The following is a 16,845-nucleotide window of genomic DNA, read 5'->3' on the forward strand; positions in this document are numbered from 1 at the left end:
ACATTTTTTAATGATAAAAAACTCCGTCAAAAATGGGTAGTAAAAAATGGAAATGTGTCTCAATAAGAAAAAACCAACCCGAGCATAAATATTCCGTCATTTTCTTCGAAAGTCGGATTAAGGAACAAAAAATGACAAACAGCGATTTTTTTTTTTACAAAATCGCTCACAAAATAATTTTACAACGCGTTTTTTATGAATGCTCTCTCATCTCACTCATAAATAAGTAATTAATTCCAAAATTTGCCGAAATCTGATAAGGCGTTTTATTAAGTTGAGTGATTTTTGTTAACATATTTTTTCTGCGGTTTGTGCTAAAATCAAAAACAACCTGATTTTGAGCTAAACAAGTTCGTGTAGTGCGGATTTAAAATCGGCGGGTAACATGTTCAAACTGATTTTTTTTTCTCATTTAGAGTTAAATTTAGACCAAAGTTGATGCGGACAAAAATGCCTTAAATTTAACCAGCATGATTTTGATAAAAATTTTTTTTGCTTAAAGTGGATTCAAAATTATACCTGTAAAACCGGTCATTTTTTTGGGTCGAGATCAAGCAAAAAACGACTGATAAGTTGATGAAAAAATAATGTGAAATGACAGTTTTGCATAATCACGAACCAAGCAATATGGCCAGTTTCTGGGTTAAACTTTCACAGAAAAAGTTTTGTAGTGTAAAATTTCTAGGTAAATGCTAAATTTTTGAGTAATTCTGGGTCTAAAATTATTCCACATTGAGAAAAACCAGTTTAAAAACATTCAGTTTTGTACGTGTTCTCCGATTAATTCGAAATAGCTCTATCATTACAACAGAGTGTCTTCCAAAACACGTTATGAGAAAAAAAACAATAACAACTTTAATTTTTTATTGGAAGTGATGCAAGCATTGGTTTCGCTTCAGTGAGATAAAATAATTGGCTTTAAAGTCAGTTTGTTTGATTTTAAAACTATTTGAAACTACCAAAGAGGCCTTAATTATTCTAATTTCAATTAGTGAACCAAATAGTTTTGTGTCCAATCAGATTTGAACCAATTCTATTGGTGCTATTTGAGGCTATAGGTTAATATCACAGTTAGAAGAAGTAGCAATCACGGTAAGTTAAAATGATCAAAGAAATCAAATTAACTAAATTATTGATTCTGCAAATACTGAGTTTTGGTGCCCAAAAACTTTAAATAAATTGCTAAAACTTGGCCAAAATCATGTTTTTTGGCATTAGCAGAGTTTTAATAATATCAATATAATCGAATTTGTTTCAATATCAAGTATGAATTAGGATTTGTGGTTATAATTATTACAGAGTGTCTTCAAAACTCGTTTTTAATGACAGTTTTCCCATTTTTTTCATACTTGAGTTATTGCATCCATTTTTTTTACTGTAGTTTCAAAAACTTTCAAAATCTGATGAAACATTTGAGTAAATGAAAATGGCGTTGTTTTTTTTTGCTTACGCAACACCGTAGTTTTTGAACTCTTAGCTAATTTTGAGCTGACGCCTCAAATTTTTTCGGGCCCCTGAACATTTTAACTCACCGTGATTGCTGCCTCTTCCAACTGAGACAGGTACCTATAGCCTCCAGTAATACCAATAGAATTGCTTGCAAGCTGAATGAACAAAAATTATTTGATTCACTAGTTGAAAATAAAACAATTAAGGACTATTTGATAGCTTCAAATGAAACAGCTTTAAAACGAAACAAATTGACGTTCAGAGCCAATTTTTCTGATCTCACAGAGGTGAAACAAATGTTTGCATCATTTTCGATGGAAAAACAGAAAATGATCGCAAATAAAATATCATATTAAAAAAGATATTTATTTATTGTGCAAGCAGCTAAGATTGTTCTAAAGGCAACAATCAATTTACAAAAATCCAGAAACCAATTTTGAAGTCCAGAAACCAATTTTAAATTTTGAATAGATTTTTTCAAGTTTTTCACAAATTTTTGATTATTTTTAGCAAACAACGATCAATTTCCATAAAAACTGCTGCGCGAAAGACAAAAACAGCGAATTTAATACAGAACATGCCAAATCAGGAAATTGAGAAAAAAGTATCTCATGGTGTCATTCATAAACTTCAGACTAGAGAACATGGAAAACGTTTTTTTCTTCAGAAATTTACTTGAAAAAACTTAACCTCTTACGAAAAACATCAAATTTTTCCCGCTTAAATTTTTTTCACTCAGATTCTTTTTTGCTTGAATAATTTGTCTAGAAAAACTAACAGTTCGTGATCTAGTTCAAGCTGTCAGAACTTGATATCTTCCATTTTTCTACGCCAGAAAAATTTCCAAAAAAAACCTCACCTTTACCTTCTCACAAATCAGTTCAAGCTACAAAACAATTTTAAAATTTTTGCATCGCTTATTAAATAGCTTTACAGAAAACTGTTTTTGAATATTAGCTTAGAATTGGAAAAATATCTAAATTTTTCAAGGCTCAAAAGCTGGCTTGAAAAATTCTTTCAACTTTCCGCAAATCGAATCAAATTATGCAAACAACATTAATTTTTCTAAAGTTTCATTGCTCGGTAGCTCATTAAGAAAAGTTGGGCATCATATTTTTCGAAAAATCTGGAAAACACCCTTGTATTTGACTCAGCCTAATCTTTTTATGTTATTTTTGTCCTAATAGTCCCACTAGAGAAGATTAAAGTTATTCTATTCTTGATTTTGCTGTTTTTTGTTAGAGGTAAGTAACTTCATCCAGATTTTCAGCATTATATGTTTAAATGACAATTTTAAGGGAATGATCAAACTTTCATAAGTAGATCAAAATGGTTTTCACTTGACAAAATTTTTATCGCTCGAACAATCCGTTTTAGAAAAATAAAATAAATTCTTTGCATATCTTTTCAAACCATCAGAACCTTATGAAACTTCTCTGCTAGAATAGTTTGCTTCGAAAAGTTTAAGCGCTGCAGTATTTCAAGTTGTTTTCATAACTTGCAATGATTGCTAACAATTCAAGCTATGAAAACCACTTGAAACTTTGTGACCTTTCCACGCTTGAAATATTGATTGGAAAACTTAACTCATGAAAAGTTCCAGCTGCGACTCGAAAAAAGCAATTTGACGTATTTTAATTTATTCGTTCAAAATGTTTGCTTGAAAAAAGGTTTGCGGTTTTTCGAATTGATTCAAGCTAAGAATATTACGTGATATGTATCATTTTCAGCAATTGAGGGGCTTGTTGCATGGAATTAATTCAAACAAAAAAATTAGTGACGTGGCAACTAAGCTGACCATCTTTGAGCAGACACCAACTGAACCGAAGAAATTTTTATGAATTTCTTTTAAAAAATCGTTCAAACGCTCCCTTGAAATTAGAATGAACAACATTTGCACTTGCAACTATAAGGAAAATTGTCTACAGCACAATCAAAATCCGTAGTGCCAAATTAGCCGGCAAAACCTGAGCGAAGAAACCAAAAACCAATAATTCATTTTTCTCAGAACTTTTTTTTTCAATTTCCTTCATACTGAAAAAAAAACAAGATCCAGCCAGGACTCGAACTGAAAGCTGATATAGATTTTCTATATTGATTTGCATCAACTTGTTCTCTTATATAATTTTTGAATGAGTCTTGTTCGTTTTGAGTTATACTTTGAGTTTCATTATGATTTTCAGCTGTGAAATTTTTCGGCTAGCTATATGCATGAAAATCGTGATTTGGGAGCTTCAAAAAATTGGAACAGACGTTATTAATTAATAAAGGTCAGTTGCATATTTCAGACAACTTTTGCATGCATCTGTTTTTTCAGGCAGAAAGCATCTGTCAAGGACACCTAGAAATTTAAATTTGCATGTTAAATTGTTCAAAATTGGCAGATTGCTTTTTAATTAAAAATTAACTAGCAAGCACGCCTCCAATAATCAATTGACTTGCTAAAAAATAGTCGTTGTTCAGATCAAGCTATCGAAGCAATGAAACTTTGAACAATTTCGATTTGAAAATTTAAAATGTTTCATGAAGCAAATCGGATGGCGAAATTTCAGGTTCACTATGGAAGCAATTAAAACAAAACTTCGAAATATTTCAAGTTATTTCATTGACTGAATCAGTTCCAGAAAATTTTAAGTTGTTCTAAGCAAGCTTTTGCAGCTAGAAATTTTAAAACAATTCAGGTTATTTTACAAATTGAATCAGTTTGCTAAAAGCTTAACGTTTTCTAAGCAAGCTTCTTAAGCTATGAAACTTTAAAATATTTCAAGTTGTTTCGTAGACGAAATCGGTTCACGAAAAACTTTGATATTTTCCTGAACACGCTTTTAAAGCTATGAAAAATTTTCAAGTTAATTCATAGACTGATTTGGTTTACGAAAAATTGAAAATGTTCCGAGCAAGCTTATAAAGCTATAAAAGATTTTCAAGTTAATTCATAGACTGATTCGGTTTACGAAAAATTGAAGTTTTTCTAAGCAAGCTTTTAAAGCTATAAAATTTTGAACTATGTCGAGTGTTTTTAAGACCGAATGGTTTTGCGAAAAACATAAGTTTATCGAAGCGAGCTATTAAAGCTCTGAATCTTTTAAATATCTCAATTTATTTCAAAAGTCAAATTAATTTGCGAACAGTTTGCTGAAAAAGGTTTGCGAAAAGTTCTGCTTAAAACGGTACGGTTTATGAAATGACTTGAAAAATTTTTGTGAGCCCATTTTTCATGTGAAAAAATTTTGAAGTATGTCAAGTTGTTTCATAAAGAAAATTGACTTGCGAGAAGTTTCAATTTTTCTAAGCAAGCTAATGAGGCAATGAAAATTTGAATTATCCAAATTTTTCACAGAGCAAATTGATCAGCGAAAAGTATGTTTTTCTAAACAAGATATGCAAGCGATGAAACTTTGAAACACTTCAAAACTATTTCATAGCGGAAACCGGTTTGCAAACAGTTAGTTTTTTCTAGCACGGAGGTTAATGTTTTTAGTTGGTTCGTTTCAAAATGAAATCAATTTGAAGAGGAAAAATTTCGGAAAAAATGGACCGGCACTGTCTAGCCTTGAAAGTGAATTGAATTCATCTTGTCTAAAGAATTGAATTTTTGTCAAAAATAGTTCTAGAATATTCCAGACTTAAGAAATATTAAGCCTAAAGAATTATTTAAATGTTGCATTCGACAAAGCTAAAACATTGCGTTCAGTTAAACATTGCGTTCAGTTAAACATTGCGTCCATTATAACTTAACATAGTAGTTTGCTGGTAAGAAAACGTTGTGCTTATGCTCAGATGAATTGCAATAATTTAAGTTTGAAAGTCGCAAAAAAAGACATCACACGAGCTTGATTTAAAAATTCAATTTTTGAGTTCACTATAAATGAAAACCTAAAGGGGGAAAAGATGGTTTTATGCATTCCATATCTGGATATAGCTACAAAACTGTTTGAACTTTGAGCCTCTTCGGCTATCGAGCTTTCGTCGTTGGTTGATAAACTGTTGAACAGAAGTCAATTTTTCAATGTATCTGAGAGGTGAATTTGAGCAATTTGCGAATTTGTATTTCGAAAGTGTGATTGAGGGGCTGGAAGGATATGGCTCAAATTCTTCCACCTTGCTCATTAAAATTCTTTTCTTCGCAGCTCTGGATGACATTTAGGTAGCAGCTCCAATTCATATGGAAAACTTGCGTATTCTCTTAATAGCTCTGAAGAGAGATATGTAACGCAATAAAAATCTATTTGTGCAAATTTTCCATGCGAGATGGAGCTAGCAACGGAGCAACTTTTTTCCGCAGCTGCCGACAAAAAAAATGTTTTCATTCATCAGCATGGCGAAGTTTCAATGAGCAGTCAAATAAGGTTTTTCGTTTTTAATTTATTCGCCATATTTTTAATTCATACAGGAATACTCCAGCTTCCACCATTGCCCGAAAACATCCGTTCAGACGAATGGGATCTTTCATCAATCTATAATTCGAAGCTCAATGTTATCTCTTTCATTCAAACAGTTATTTGTTAGACCGAATCGCTTCGCGAATAGTTTAAGTTTTCTTAAACTTTCATCTTTTAAGTCAATTCATGAAGCGAAACAATTTGCATAAAGTTAAAGTTTTTCTAAAAATTGAAATATTTCAAATTATTTCACAGCGCGAATCAATGTATTAAAAAGTAGTTTTTCCAAGCATCGGAGTTTTCGTTTTTAGTTGATTCGTTTCAGTCTAAAATGATTCTTTGAACGCAAAAGTTTGGACAAAAAGTGGGCAGGTTCTGCCTAGCCTTGAATAATGAAAGTGCTAGGAAATTTTTGCCTTTACTCCTCTTGAAGTATTGAGGTCCATGGTTGCTCGCAATTATTTTTAATCTTTTGACGGTTGATCGAACGCTTCTCAAACGTTGCGCAAAATAAAAATTTAAAGCTTTGCATCCATAGCGCATTCTGACTTTCATTTATTTGATAAAGATCGAAACAACTGTTTATGGCATATTTCATTGTACCTTCATTGCGAATCATTACTCGAACACTATGACCAAAAAGTTTGATCTGCTGAGCCGTGAAGTGACTAGACATTGGCATTTAGGATCTTATTCTGATTTCTGATATCTATTGAAAATAAATGATATCCTATCCGTTCAGTTTGAGGCTTTTTTGCTCTGCCTTTGCTTCAAGTTAGCATGCAGCATAAATGAAAATCTTACCAATATAACCAGCAGAAAGTTTGAAAATGTCAATGCACTCAAGGAGACTAAAAAAACTTTAATGTTTTCAAAGGAACGACGAAAAAAAATGTACTGAAGAGTATGGAAATAAATAATCAAAAATGTATACTATCTTTGAGCTCTTCGAATTTCCAGAGATAAAAGTATAATCCAATTACAAAAAAGGAGCGAAACGGTAATTTTTTTAATTCCAGTGAGATACCTAAAAACTATTTTAGGAAAAAGCAAATGAAGTAGGTGAAAAACAATCAAAAGTGAGGTATTTTAATAGCTGAAATAAACGTAGTCCTTACTCAATTTTTCAAAGTCAGTATGATAATCGAAAACGATCACACCAGGTTTTCTCGATACTGCTTCATCAATTTTAAAACCACGCGATTTGAGAAAAATGGGAGCCATGGCTAAAATTTGTGATTCTTTCGAAGGTCAGCTCTGTCGTTATTGGGGAGCGTAACTTGCCTTACGAGCAATAAATGTATTTAAATTGAACCAAAAATCGAATCAAAAGTCAAAACACGAAAAAATCAAACTACCTAAATAAGTCTTTTTGCTCTTAAACAAAAATAAAATTAATTGCGACAATTTTTATTGGTTTTACGCAGTATTTTCGGGAAAAAATACACTAGGTCCTTTATAGCTCTTGAAATACGGAGTGTTACATAATAAAAAAACTAACTTGCGTTTACTTTAGTCCAATAGTGCACCATACTCGGTATCAATTTTAAGTTCTCCTGTAGTAATTAGGGCGGGCGAATAAAACAAGGACACGTATAATTGAGCGACTGCCTGAAAAATATCTGGGTTATAAAGACTGACATTTTACACTCCACGTCCTTGAAGGAAAAGGTCGAATTCAAATATTCAATTCTCAAAATATTTTTCGAACAAACCAATTAGCTAACCTGCTTCGCAACACATTTAAAGCAATAAAATAAATATTCGACACCTCAAACCAATTCACTTTTTGTATGACTAAACAAAATTTAGCTTATTTAAATATCTTTGAGCACCTAGAAAGAAAATCTAAATTTAACATCCTGATTTGTTTTTCGACTCACATTAGTTCAAACTTGGATTAATTATGCGGACTTTAAAAGTAGATTTTCTTTTCAAATTCAGGAGTATTTGTTTTTCCAAAAGCTGACTATTCAAAAGACTATGTAAAATACAACATTGAATTTATGCGAAGCTCAAAAAAATCCTCTTGAATAGATCCAGGTGCATGTTACACATTGTTTGTCAAAGTTAATTTAAGAAAGTCGAAAATGAGTCTTTTGTTTCCAACTGCTTCTTCTGTAAATGGGAGGAACTGTTTCACATCACATCTCCCCTCTTTGTTTAATTAGCCGTAACTTTGGCGCCTACAGTGAGCGATAGTGGGAGGGTCTTGCTTGGGCTGGAATGGCAGTGTATTGTTTAGGGAATTCAAACTGCACCTCGTCCGTGGAGGCTGCGAACGGCATGTATCCCGAATTGGGAATCACATTCCACCGTAGTACCAGTTTGGCCGGCAATCCCCTGTAAAAAGTGTTATTCCGGGTGAGACACAATTAAACAAATATAGAGTTAAGATTTTTTTGCTGCGAAACATTGTTCAGAGGGACTGAGATTCTTGTCAGAACATTTCGTCGATACGTACAAATAAAGCATGGAGATAGAAACATCAAGTGCCTCAAGATGAAAGCAGGTGCCTTAAGTGAATTCAAATCTAAAACAAGCTTTTCTTGTCTACCACCGAAACACCAATCCTGAAACACCAAATCTAGGTTTTTTAATCTAAGATTGAGCTTTGCAGCAGAAAGAATCAATTGCAACTAATATGAGCAATATTTTGCACTGATGAAATCGGGAAGGTGATCTAGTCTAAGAAATCAGCCCTTGTGAACAATATTTTCCTTAAATAGACCAAGTGAACCATCTTCCTCCTAAAATTAAATGACAGTAATTCAAGCAGTAACACATGCATGTACTATGCTCAAATCTGATTGGCAGAAAAATGTGACTTTTAACCAAGTTTAATCTGCCTCCTAATTTGATTTAGGCGAGGAAATTGTTCACTTGGTCCGAGAAATCTACCAAGTATTATTAGCAGAACAATCTTTCTATGAGAAGCATGAAAGAAAATGGTTGTTAGTGGATGGAGCTTGCCTGAGATTGGCTCCGTCATCGAAGAAGTAATACTTGGGACTGAGGTTGTCTACTGAAAACTTCTCTACATCTGCGTCCTCTCGCAGCATAATTCTATCCCATAGAACGACTTGATTCAGTTGCTGAAACACATCACATCATATCACAACACACGTTACGCACTCTTACAATACTCTTGGTGCGGTGGGTGGGGTGGATCAAACACAAGAAAAATTGTTCGCCTAAATCGACGTTCCTACTGGCAAAATTGAATTGGCATCTTATGGACGTCTATCGTTTTTGGTAAATGCAGAATGACGTCAATATATTTTTTCATCTTCAAAGCCTTTAATTTTCTTGGCGACATTTCACAAAATGCCGCTTTGGAAACAAAGAGTCTATGCAGTCTATGAAACTATTACAGAGTCAATAGGTATGAAGGGAAACACAAATGTGTGAATGTATGCCATGGCTACACAAAAGAAGCAAGGAAAACGGAAAAAGAAACTTTAACAAATAGATTCACAGGTTCAGAACATGGAAAAATTGCAGGTTTTGAAGAACAGCAACACGAGTGACAGCACCGCAAAACACGAGGAGAAATACCTAAGCTTGCATCAATACAAAGCCCCAAAGGGAACGAACAAACCAGAATGACTCGATATACATTAGAAAATCCAACTTCATTATATGCTCAAGTTTTATGAGCCCAACTAAGAACCATGAATTAAAAAATCAACTTTGTAGAGAAAACTACCTGATTTTACTCACAAAAACGTATCTAACAACCAAAATAGAAAAAACTTTAGTCAAGAATTTTATAGTTTATAAAGCAGATTGAGAACCGTATGCCTCCTCAGAAAGGTCAAGACAAGAAGTGGTGATCGGAATAAAAAACGAGATAGCCAAAGCTAATAAACCAATGACTCGTACGAATACTCAGAAAAGAACCAGTCGACAGTAAAATGAGGATATCCCTCAAATACCATTTAAGTAAACAGTTCAACGAACTAAACATCGAAGAAGATTTAACGACCATTAAAGAGCTGCACACTTCATATGATATAAAACCCAGACGTTGAAAATCTCGCCCCTATCGGAGTGCTGAATGACTCGCCACCATTGGGACCAAAGGAAATCGAGAACCTCGAGCAAAATTCAAATAGGGAAGAACGGCAAGTGAAAGAGGCGCAACTCGGAAGCGGTTCTTGCCGTTAACTATATCATTACTAAATCACATACAGGCGAAGCAGAGCTTCGCAACACTTACGATACAACAAAAAACAATAGTTGCAAGAAAATGAATAGAAAAAGACCACTTTCAAATTAAGTAGAAAAAACTACTTCAAAAGTAGAAAAAATCTCAATACAAAATTTTCATGATTCTATTGGATGACGTTCATAAACAGCCTTGAAATGCATTGTGAAACTAAGGCTAGCTAAGGGTTCAAAATTATGGTCGACTCCTGTTGAGCCAAAAACAAAACTGTTGTCAAAAAAATTTATCGAGCTTCAAAGTTTTTAAGACGCCTTTGTAATGAAACACATAAAACCTTTAAGGCCAAACCGATTCTTCTGTTAGGCCAAACCGATTTATTTATATTTCGACTTATAATTGTGAACAAAAGATTTTGAGATGCTGCTGAAATCTGATTCGCTAATTTTAGCCAATCAGACTGAAGCAAATTAGTTTTAATTCATGATGTTGCAATAGTGATCTTTGGGCGGAATAAGTAAAAAGACCCTTGAAGGCCACTAAACTAGTTCACTTACTGACTTTTCGTTTTCTCAATCAATACTTTGCTGTTTGTACACATGCTGTTATTTCAATCCTGACAATGAAACTCAATTTTGGTGCAGTGTGAACGTTCATTGTACCGTAATCTGTTTCAGATAACAAAAAGCACAAGCTATCAAAAAGCTGTAAAAGTGCACCTAAAATGGCACCAATATATGCGACTTAGGTTTAAAAAAAGAACAGTCGTACTAATTCACTACGCTCACGAAAGTTCGCCAGTGAGATGAGAGACAGGAAAACGTCGGAACAACGTCAACAATATGATGTCGAGCAGAATTTGGAAATAACATCATTCGTCAAAACTAATGCTTGTGAATGGATATTTTTTATGTCTGTCTAGTAATTTAGAAAGCAATTGAAAGCCAAACCGATGTTTAAAGCTTGGAGTATGTAGCATGGCTCTAACTTATAAAGAGTAAGAGCAGCAACCAGAAGATTTCGACGATCAAGATAAATTAAAATGGCGAAAGAAGTAAATTGAGACCGAAAATTTTTTGGAACTATGTGAGACAAAAAACTGTGCTAGAAAAGGCAGTACCAGCATTAGTTAAAGCAGATGGAACGTTGGCAACAAACGAGACCGGAAACATTGAGCTCCTATCAATTTTTTTTCCTTTTACAAATGAACCCCCTGGTGAGTGGAAAATTCTAGATGTAATTATCATTTGTCAAAAGATCGACGAAATAAAAATTACGGAAAAAACAGTGAAACAGCAATAAGACGTGATTAAAATTTCAAATCACCAGGACCACAAAAAATCCACCCGAAACTATTGTTTGAATTGAGGCTACAATTAGTCCATCCATTGACAAAAATTTCTAAATCTTGGAACGATAATAAGTTACTCGGAAACTCGCGCACATAGCTTCAATTTTTAAGAGAGGAAATAAATCGTTGGCGGACGACTAGAGACCAGTAAGCCTTTCATCAATTGTTTGTAAACTTCTTGAAACAATCATCAGGCCTCATTTAATTAATCATCTGAACAGAAAGGAAATCCTTGTAAATAAATCATTGAATTAAATAAAAGACTTCATTTCTGAAAAGCAACAGAGTCAAAATCAACGATAGCAAGTCAAGTTGGAAAAATGTCCATAGTGGTATTTCACAAGGTTCTGTCCTCGGTCCAGTCTTATTTCTAATGTAAATCAACTCAAGGCCAGCTTCAGTTGTATCAAACCTATACCTATTTGCTGGCCATGCGAAAGTATAAAGCGAGATAAAGGATGAAATGGACGTTACAATCTTTCAAAAAATGCTGGAAAATTAGTCGAGAAACAGCCTTTTTTTTTCATTGACGACATATGTGGAAATATATTTGCAAATAACTGCACATAAACTTGCGTTCGAAGCACATATTTTCACCTAAGTGAAAACAGCTAATTCAATCATTGTAAATTTCATGGAGACTTTCAACGAAATGACTACACCTGTATTTTTGAACGTATATAAGGGAATCATACAGCATCATCTTGAATTTTGCAATCGCACTTGGCGTGCTTCAAGCTTACCACGCTTGCGCTCCTAAGAGGTATAAGAAAAGTATTTTTAGTGGGACGGTCCATAGGATTCATCATGCGTCGTCAACTTGGGAACCTTATCACCTCGGAAAAGAGAAGCTGAAAACGATGCTGGAACGGAATCAGTATCCGCCCGATTTCTACAATCTTATCATCAAAGAGACAATGGACAACATTCTGAGTGGTGGAGAAAGTCGTGCTGCAGGTACAATGAAGGAGAAAAAGTTTGAACGACGAGCCACTCTCGTCCTTCAGTACCGCGGAAGCATTTCTGATAAACTCAGTCAATGTTTCAGACGTCTTTGTGGATCAAATGTCATTCTCATGACTCAGAAACTCAACAGTCTCTTCCTTCCTTCAAGCCGAAGATCGACACTGAGCTCAGCAGTAGAGTTGTTTATAAAATGCAATGTACAGGTTGTTCTGCCTGCTATGTCGGCCAGACGGTACGACACTTGAAAACACGTCTAGCTGAGCATCTGGTATCATCAACGCCTGTTGGGAGCCACTCGGCTTCTTGTGGCGGCATTGACTGTAATGAACTCTCTTAGTTGACAAGACCCCGGACTATGCATTGTTGTTAACTCTCGAAGCGCTGCATATCGACCGCTTGAAACCTGATCTCAACACCCACTAGCGCTTCCTGACCATCAGGGTGTAGTAATGAGTCTTTCGTTGTTGTGAGGTTTCTCACCACGAAAGAGTTGCTTTTACTTTTGGTGCTATGTCACATTGCATTTCTGCCTTTTGCTTCTTATGTGTTATTAAGTTCGCACATTTTTCAGATGTTATTTGCTGATGATGAGTTAGTAACTCGAAAACGTTTCTAATATAACATTGATCCCAGACTGTTTTCTCAAACTTGATATCCGCGACAAAAGTCAAATCTTTAGTTGCATTGCCTGTGGCGATGTTATGCACATGACAAAAACATGCACTGGAATATCTGAAACTGCCATCCTTGGAATTTCGGAGATCAGTCAGAACGTCCTCCTGCTCTGTAACTGTTGTGTTGGAAACAATAGGAAAGAGTCGATGATCAACGATTTGATGCAATCTCGTCCATCCATTGCCGAAACAAAACTAAATGAAATCGCCGAACAATTCTCTACATTTAAACAAGAGATAGATTCACTAAAGCAAAAGATAGATGAAACAAACAAAAAACCACAAAACAGAAATGAGCCAAAGCAACATGCCTTAAACAAACCAGAATCAAGCTATAACGGAATCCGGATAAGAGGACTGCTTGAACTGGACTCAAAAAATTCAAGAGATAGACACGAACACGACTTGGAAGAGGTGAACATACTGTTTGCGTTCTTAACAGTTGAAGCAAAAATCACAGATTTAAAACGTTTAGGAAAATATGAAGAAGGAAAAAGGCCACGCACAATAGTTGTAAATGTATCAAATGAATAGCAAAAACTACTGATACTAATGTCCTTGGCCAAATTGAAAAACTACGACAAAACTCTTTTTGTGTCAAAAGAGCTCAGCCCAAGTGAATTTCTGATTGAGAACAAACTTCTTATGAAAAGACGAACAATGATAGAAACTGGCGTACCAGCTCAAAACCTAAGGCTAAGGGACCTTGTCCTTACGACGAAGAAAGTGGAAATTGGAAAAAAAGTCGAAGAAAGCAATTGACTACCTACTGGTAAGTATTTAAAAAATTTATGCCTAAATGTCAGAAGTATTTTAGACATCAACAGAAGAACAGCTCTATCAAATGCCATTTTACAAACAGACTACGATATACTATGTCTCACAGAGACATGGCTGGTAAAGGAAATACCAGATAAAGCTCTGCATTTGGCTGGTTTTAATATAATTCGCAAAGATAGAAAAAGCTCCACTTTAAAAACCAATCTCGGAGGTGTACTCATGGCGATAAAAGAAAATGTGCATTACGAAGAAATTGATGCTCAAATAGAAAATGATAAATGCATAGTGGCCAAACTAACAGGTGAAACTGGGCATCATCAAATTCTTTGCTGTGTTTATAATTCCCCGAAAAACAGTAAATACCAATGGAAACAACAAAAATTCATCAGTTTGTTCAAAAACTTAACAAAATTACAAATACAACACAACCGTAACGCAATAAATTTTGAATACACTCGTTGGAAAATGATGCACTCTAAGGACGAATATGAAAATACAGTGTTAAAAAAGCTCATTGAACTTGACTATGAACAATTATTCGACTCCAAAAAAAGCAGCTTATACAACACAATAATACAACACAATAAATTTTGAATACACTCGTTGGAAAATGATGCACTCTAAGGACGAATATGAAAATACAGTGTTAAAAAAGCTCATTGAACTTGACTATGAACAATTATTCGACTCCAAAAAAAGCAGCTTGACGTTTTATTAACAAACAACCCTGGAGTGATACTCAACTGGCACACGGACCAAACAGCAACAAACGCATACAGCATTGACAAAGTTTCATGCTCAGATCATTATGCTTACTCTGCAACAATTAACATGGAAGCCAGTATCAAAGAAATAAACAAAGGTGAAAGTCTGGCATTTAACAGAGCCGATTGGACGACAATAAATCAAGAAATAAAAGACAAACCTTTCATACCGTATTGTTACAGTAATGTAAATGAGCTGCGTCAGTGGTATGCATGGTTATGGGACAAAATAAAGAACAATTTACCCAAGGTTACATCACACAGATCAACTCTCCCCCCGTGGGTGACACCAAGTACGTCTCACATGCTAAAAAGAGTACAAACATTAAAACGGCGTATTGATCGGCAAAACAAACCTACTTTAAACAAACCTACTTTAAGCCTTATCCTAAAACACAAAAAAACTGGAAAAAGTCTTCAAATAGCATTGACTGAAGATCAAGCAATTTACGAAGAAACAGTAACAAGCAGTAGACGATTCAGTGACCTACAAAAATACTTGAACAAATTAAGTAGTTCCAGGCAATATCCCCAAAAAATGTTTTACAAGGAAAAATCCACTAGAGATGTCACCCAAAAAGCTACATTTTTAAACGAATTCTTCATCAGTGTATATCAAAAGGAATCAAATCCTAACCTTCTCGCACGAAATACAAACTGTTCTCCTACAGAAGAATTCTGTACACAAATACACATTGAAGAAACCAAAATCTAATTCATTCTCAAAAATCTTTTAAAAAATAAAGCATCAGGCTTTGATGGTATAGGCAATATAATCCTAAAAAATCTTTCTGAAACTCTGTCAAAATTGCTCTATCTTCTCTTCCGCACATTCATTAACAAGTGGCTCTTCCCGACCTACTGGAAAACAAGTCAAGTGGCCCCAATTTTTAAAGAAAAGATCAAGGCGTCAGTTGAGTGCTACCGCCCAATTAGCCTTTTATGCTCCGCCTCGAAGGTCTTCGAAAAAATTATCTTTGATAATATAATATATACCCCAAAGTTCAACCTTTCTTGGAAAACGCACAATACGGCTTCCGGCAAAAAAGGTCAGCAGTACTTCAAATGCTACAATTTTTGAGCAAAGTATATGAACTCTACGATGACAAAAATGTTCAAACACTATCAGTCCTTTATCTAGATTTTTCTAAAGCCTTTGATAAAGTTCCTCATAGTATCCTAATCGCTAAACTGCGGAACATCTAGGCATTCAAATACAAGACATAATACAAGACTATCTAACAGATAGAATGCAATTTGTGAAAATCAATAAAAGTTCTTGGCCCTCTACTTTTTATCATATTCATTAACGACTTTCCCAAATGCATTGAGAATTCGGATTGTTTTGGCTATTGTGACGATATGAAGATCTTGTCTATTGAAGAAATTCATCTGCAAAAAGACACGACAAATGTTGAAAAATGATGCAAAGAAAAAAAAATGCCGCTGAATGAAGATAAATGTAATCTGTTAAACCTCAAAGGGAAAATGGAAGTTACACTATTTAATACAAATGTTGATACCGCAAACACCCAAAAAGACTTAGGTATTTTAATGTAGGACAACCTTTCGTGGTCAGTAAATGCTGAAAATCGCATATCAAAAGCAATGGGAGCTTTTTACAAAATCAAACGGAATATCTCGAAAAAAAACATCATTAAAGTCAAAATTAAACTTATACTGTGGATACATTGTACCAATCATAAGCTATGCATCGCATACATGGTATCCGAACATAGCTGAATTAAGACAACTAGAAAGAGTACAAAAACGAGCGACTTCTTGGATTGCAAATAACTTCAAAATGAGTTATACTGAAAGACTGAAATTTTTAAAGCTCCTTCCACTCTCAATGTACTTTGAATTACACGACATATAGTACTTAGTTTCACTACTAAAAAATAAACATGACATTGATTTGAATACAATTATTCATAAAAACGAATCACGAACGAGACAAGCAACACGTGGTGAGATTGCTGTTCATGCAACAAGATTGAAAAAGTCAAATGAAAATTATTATATACGTTCTAATACGCTATACAAATACTTTAGCCAAATTGTGGACTTCGAAAATCAAGATTATGACAGCCTGAAAATATCTATAACAAACACGTATTGGAAATTCTTCAACAGAAATTTTGCAGAAAACCACTTGTGTATGTGGAGAATTCTTTGCTGGTGTGGAAACTGCAAGCAACCGGGAAAAATTATGAACTTATAAACGAGGGTTCAAAACCCATGGAGAAATCCTAAAGCCTACCCTACTACTACTACTACTATATAAAATTATTGGAAAATGTTCAACGAA

At 34.3% G+C, this 16,845-nt stretch overlaps 1 protein-coding gene across 1 annotated transcript in view; it reads right to left on the reverse strand.

Annotated features, from left to right (window-relative positions):
- Nucleotides 1–7,503: 7,503 nt before the first annotated feature.
- The window catches only part of LOC134851012 (signal peptidase complex subunit 3-like), a 43,410-nt gene continuing 34,068 nt past the window's right edge, over nucleotides 7,504–16,845 (reverse strand). The window contains exons 4-5 of the mRNA XM_063866891.1: nucleotides 8,805–8,926; nucleotides 7,504–8,174 (exon numbers count right to left, since the gene is read on the reverse strand). Coding sequence (XP_063722961.1) covers nucleotides 8,018–8,174; nucleotides 8,805–8,926 — 279 coding nt within the window. The 3' untranslated portion in view covers nucleotides 7,504–8,017. The remainder of the gene's footprint in view (nucleotides 8,175–8,804; nucleotides 8,927–16,845) is intronic.

Source organism: Symsagittifera roscoffensis, chromosome 7 (assembly GCF_963678635.1).
Source record: "Symsagittifera roscoffensis chromosome 7, txSymRosc1.1, whole genome shotgun sequence".
In the NCBI taxonomy this organism is placed as follows: domain Eukaryota; kingdom Metazoa; phylum Xenacoelomorpha; order Acoela; family Convolutidae; genus Symsagittifera; species Symsagittifera roscoffensis.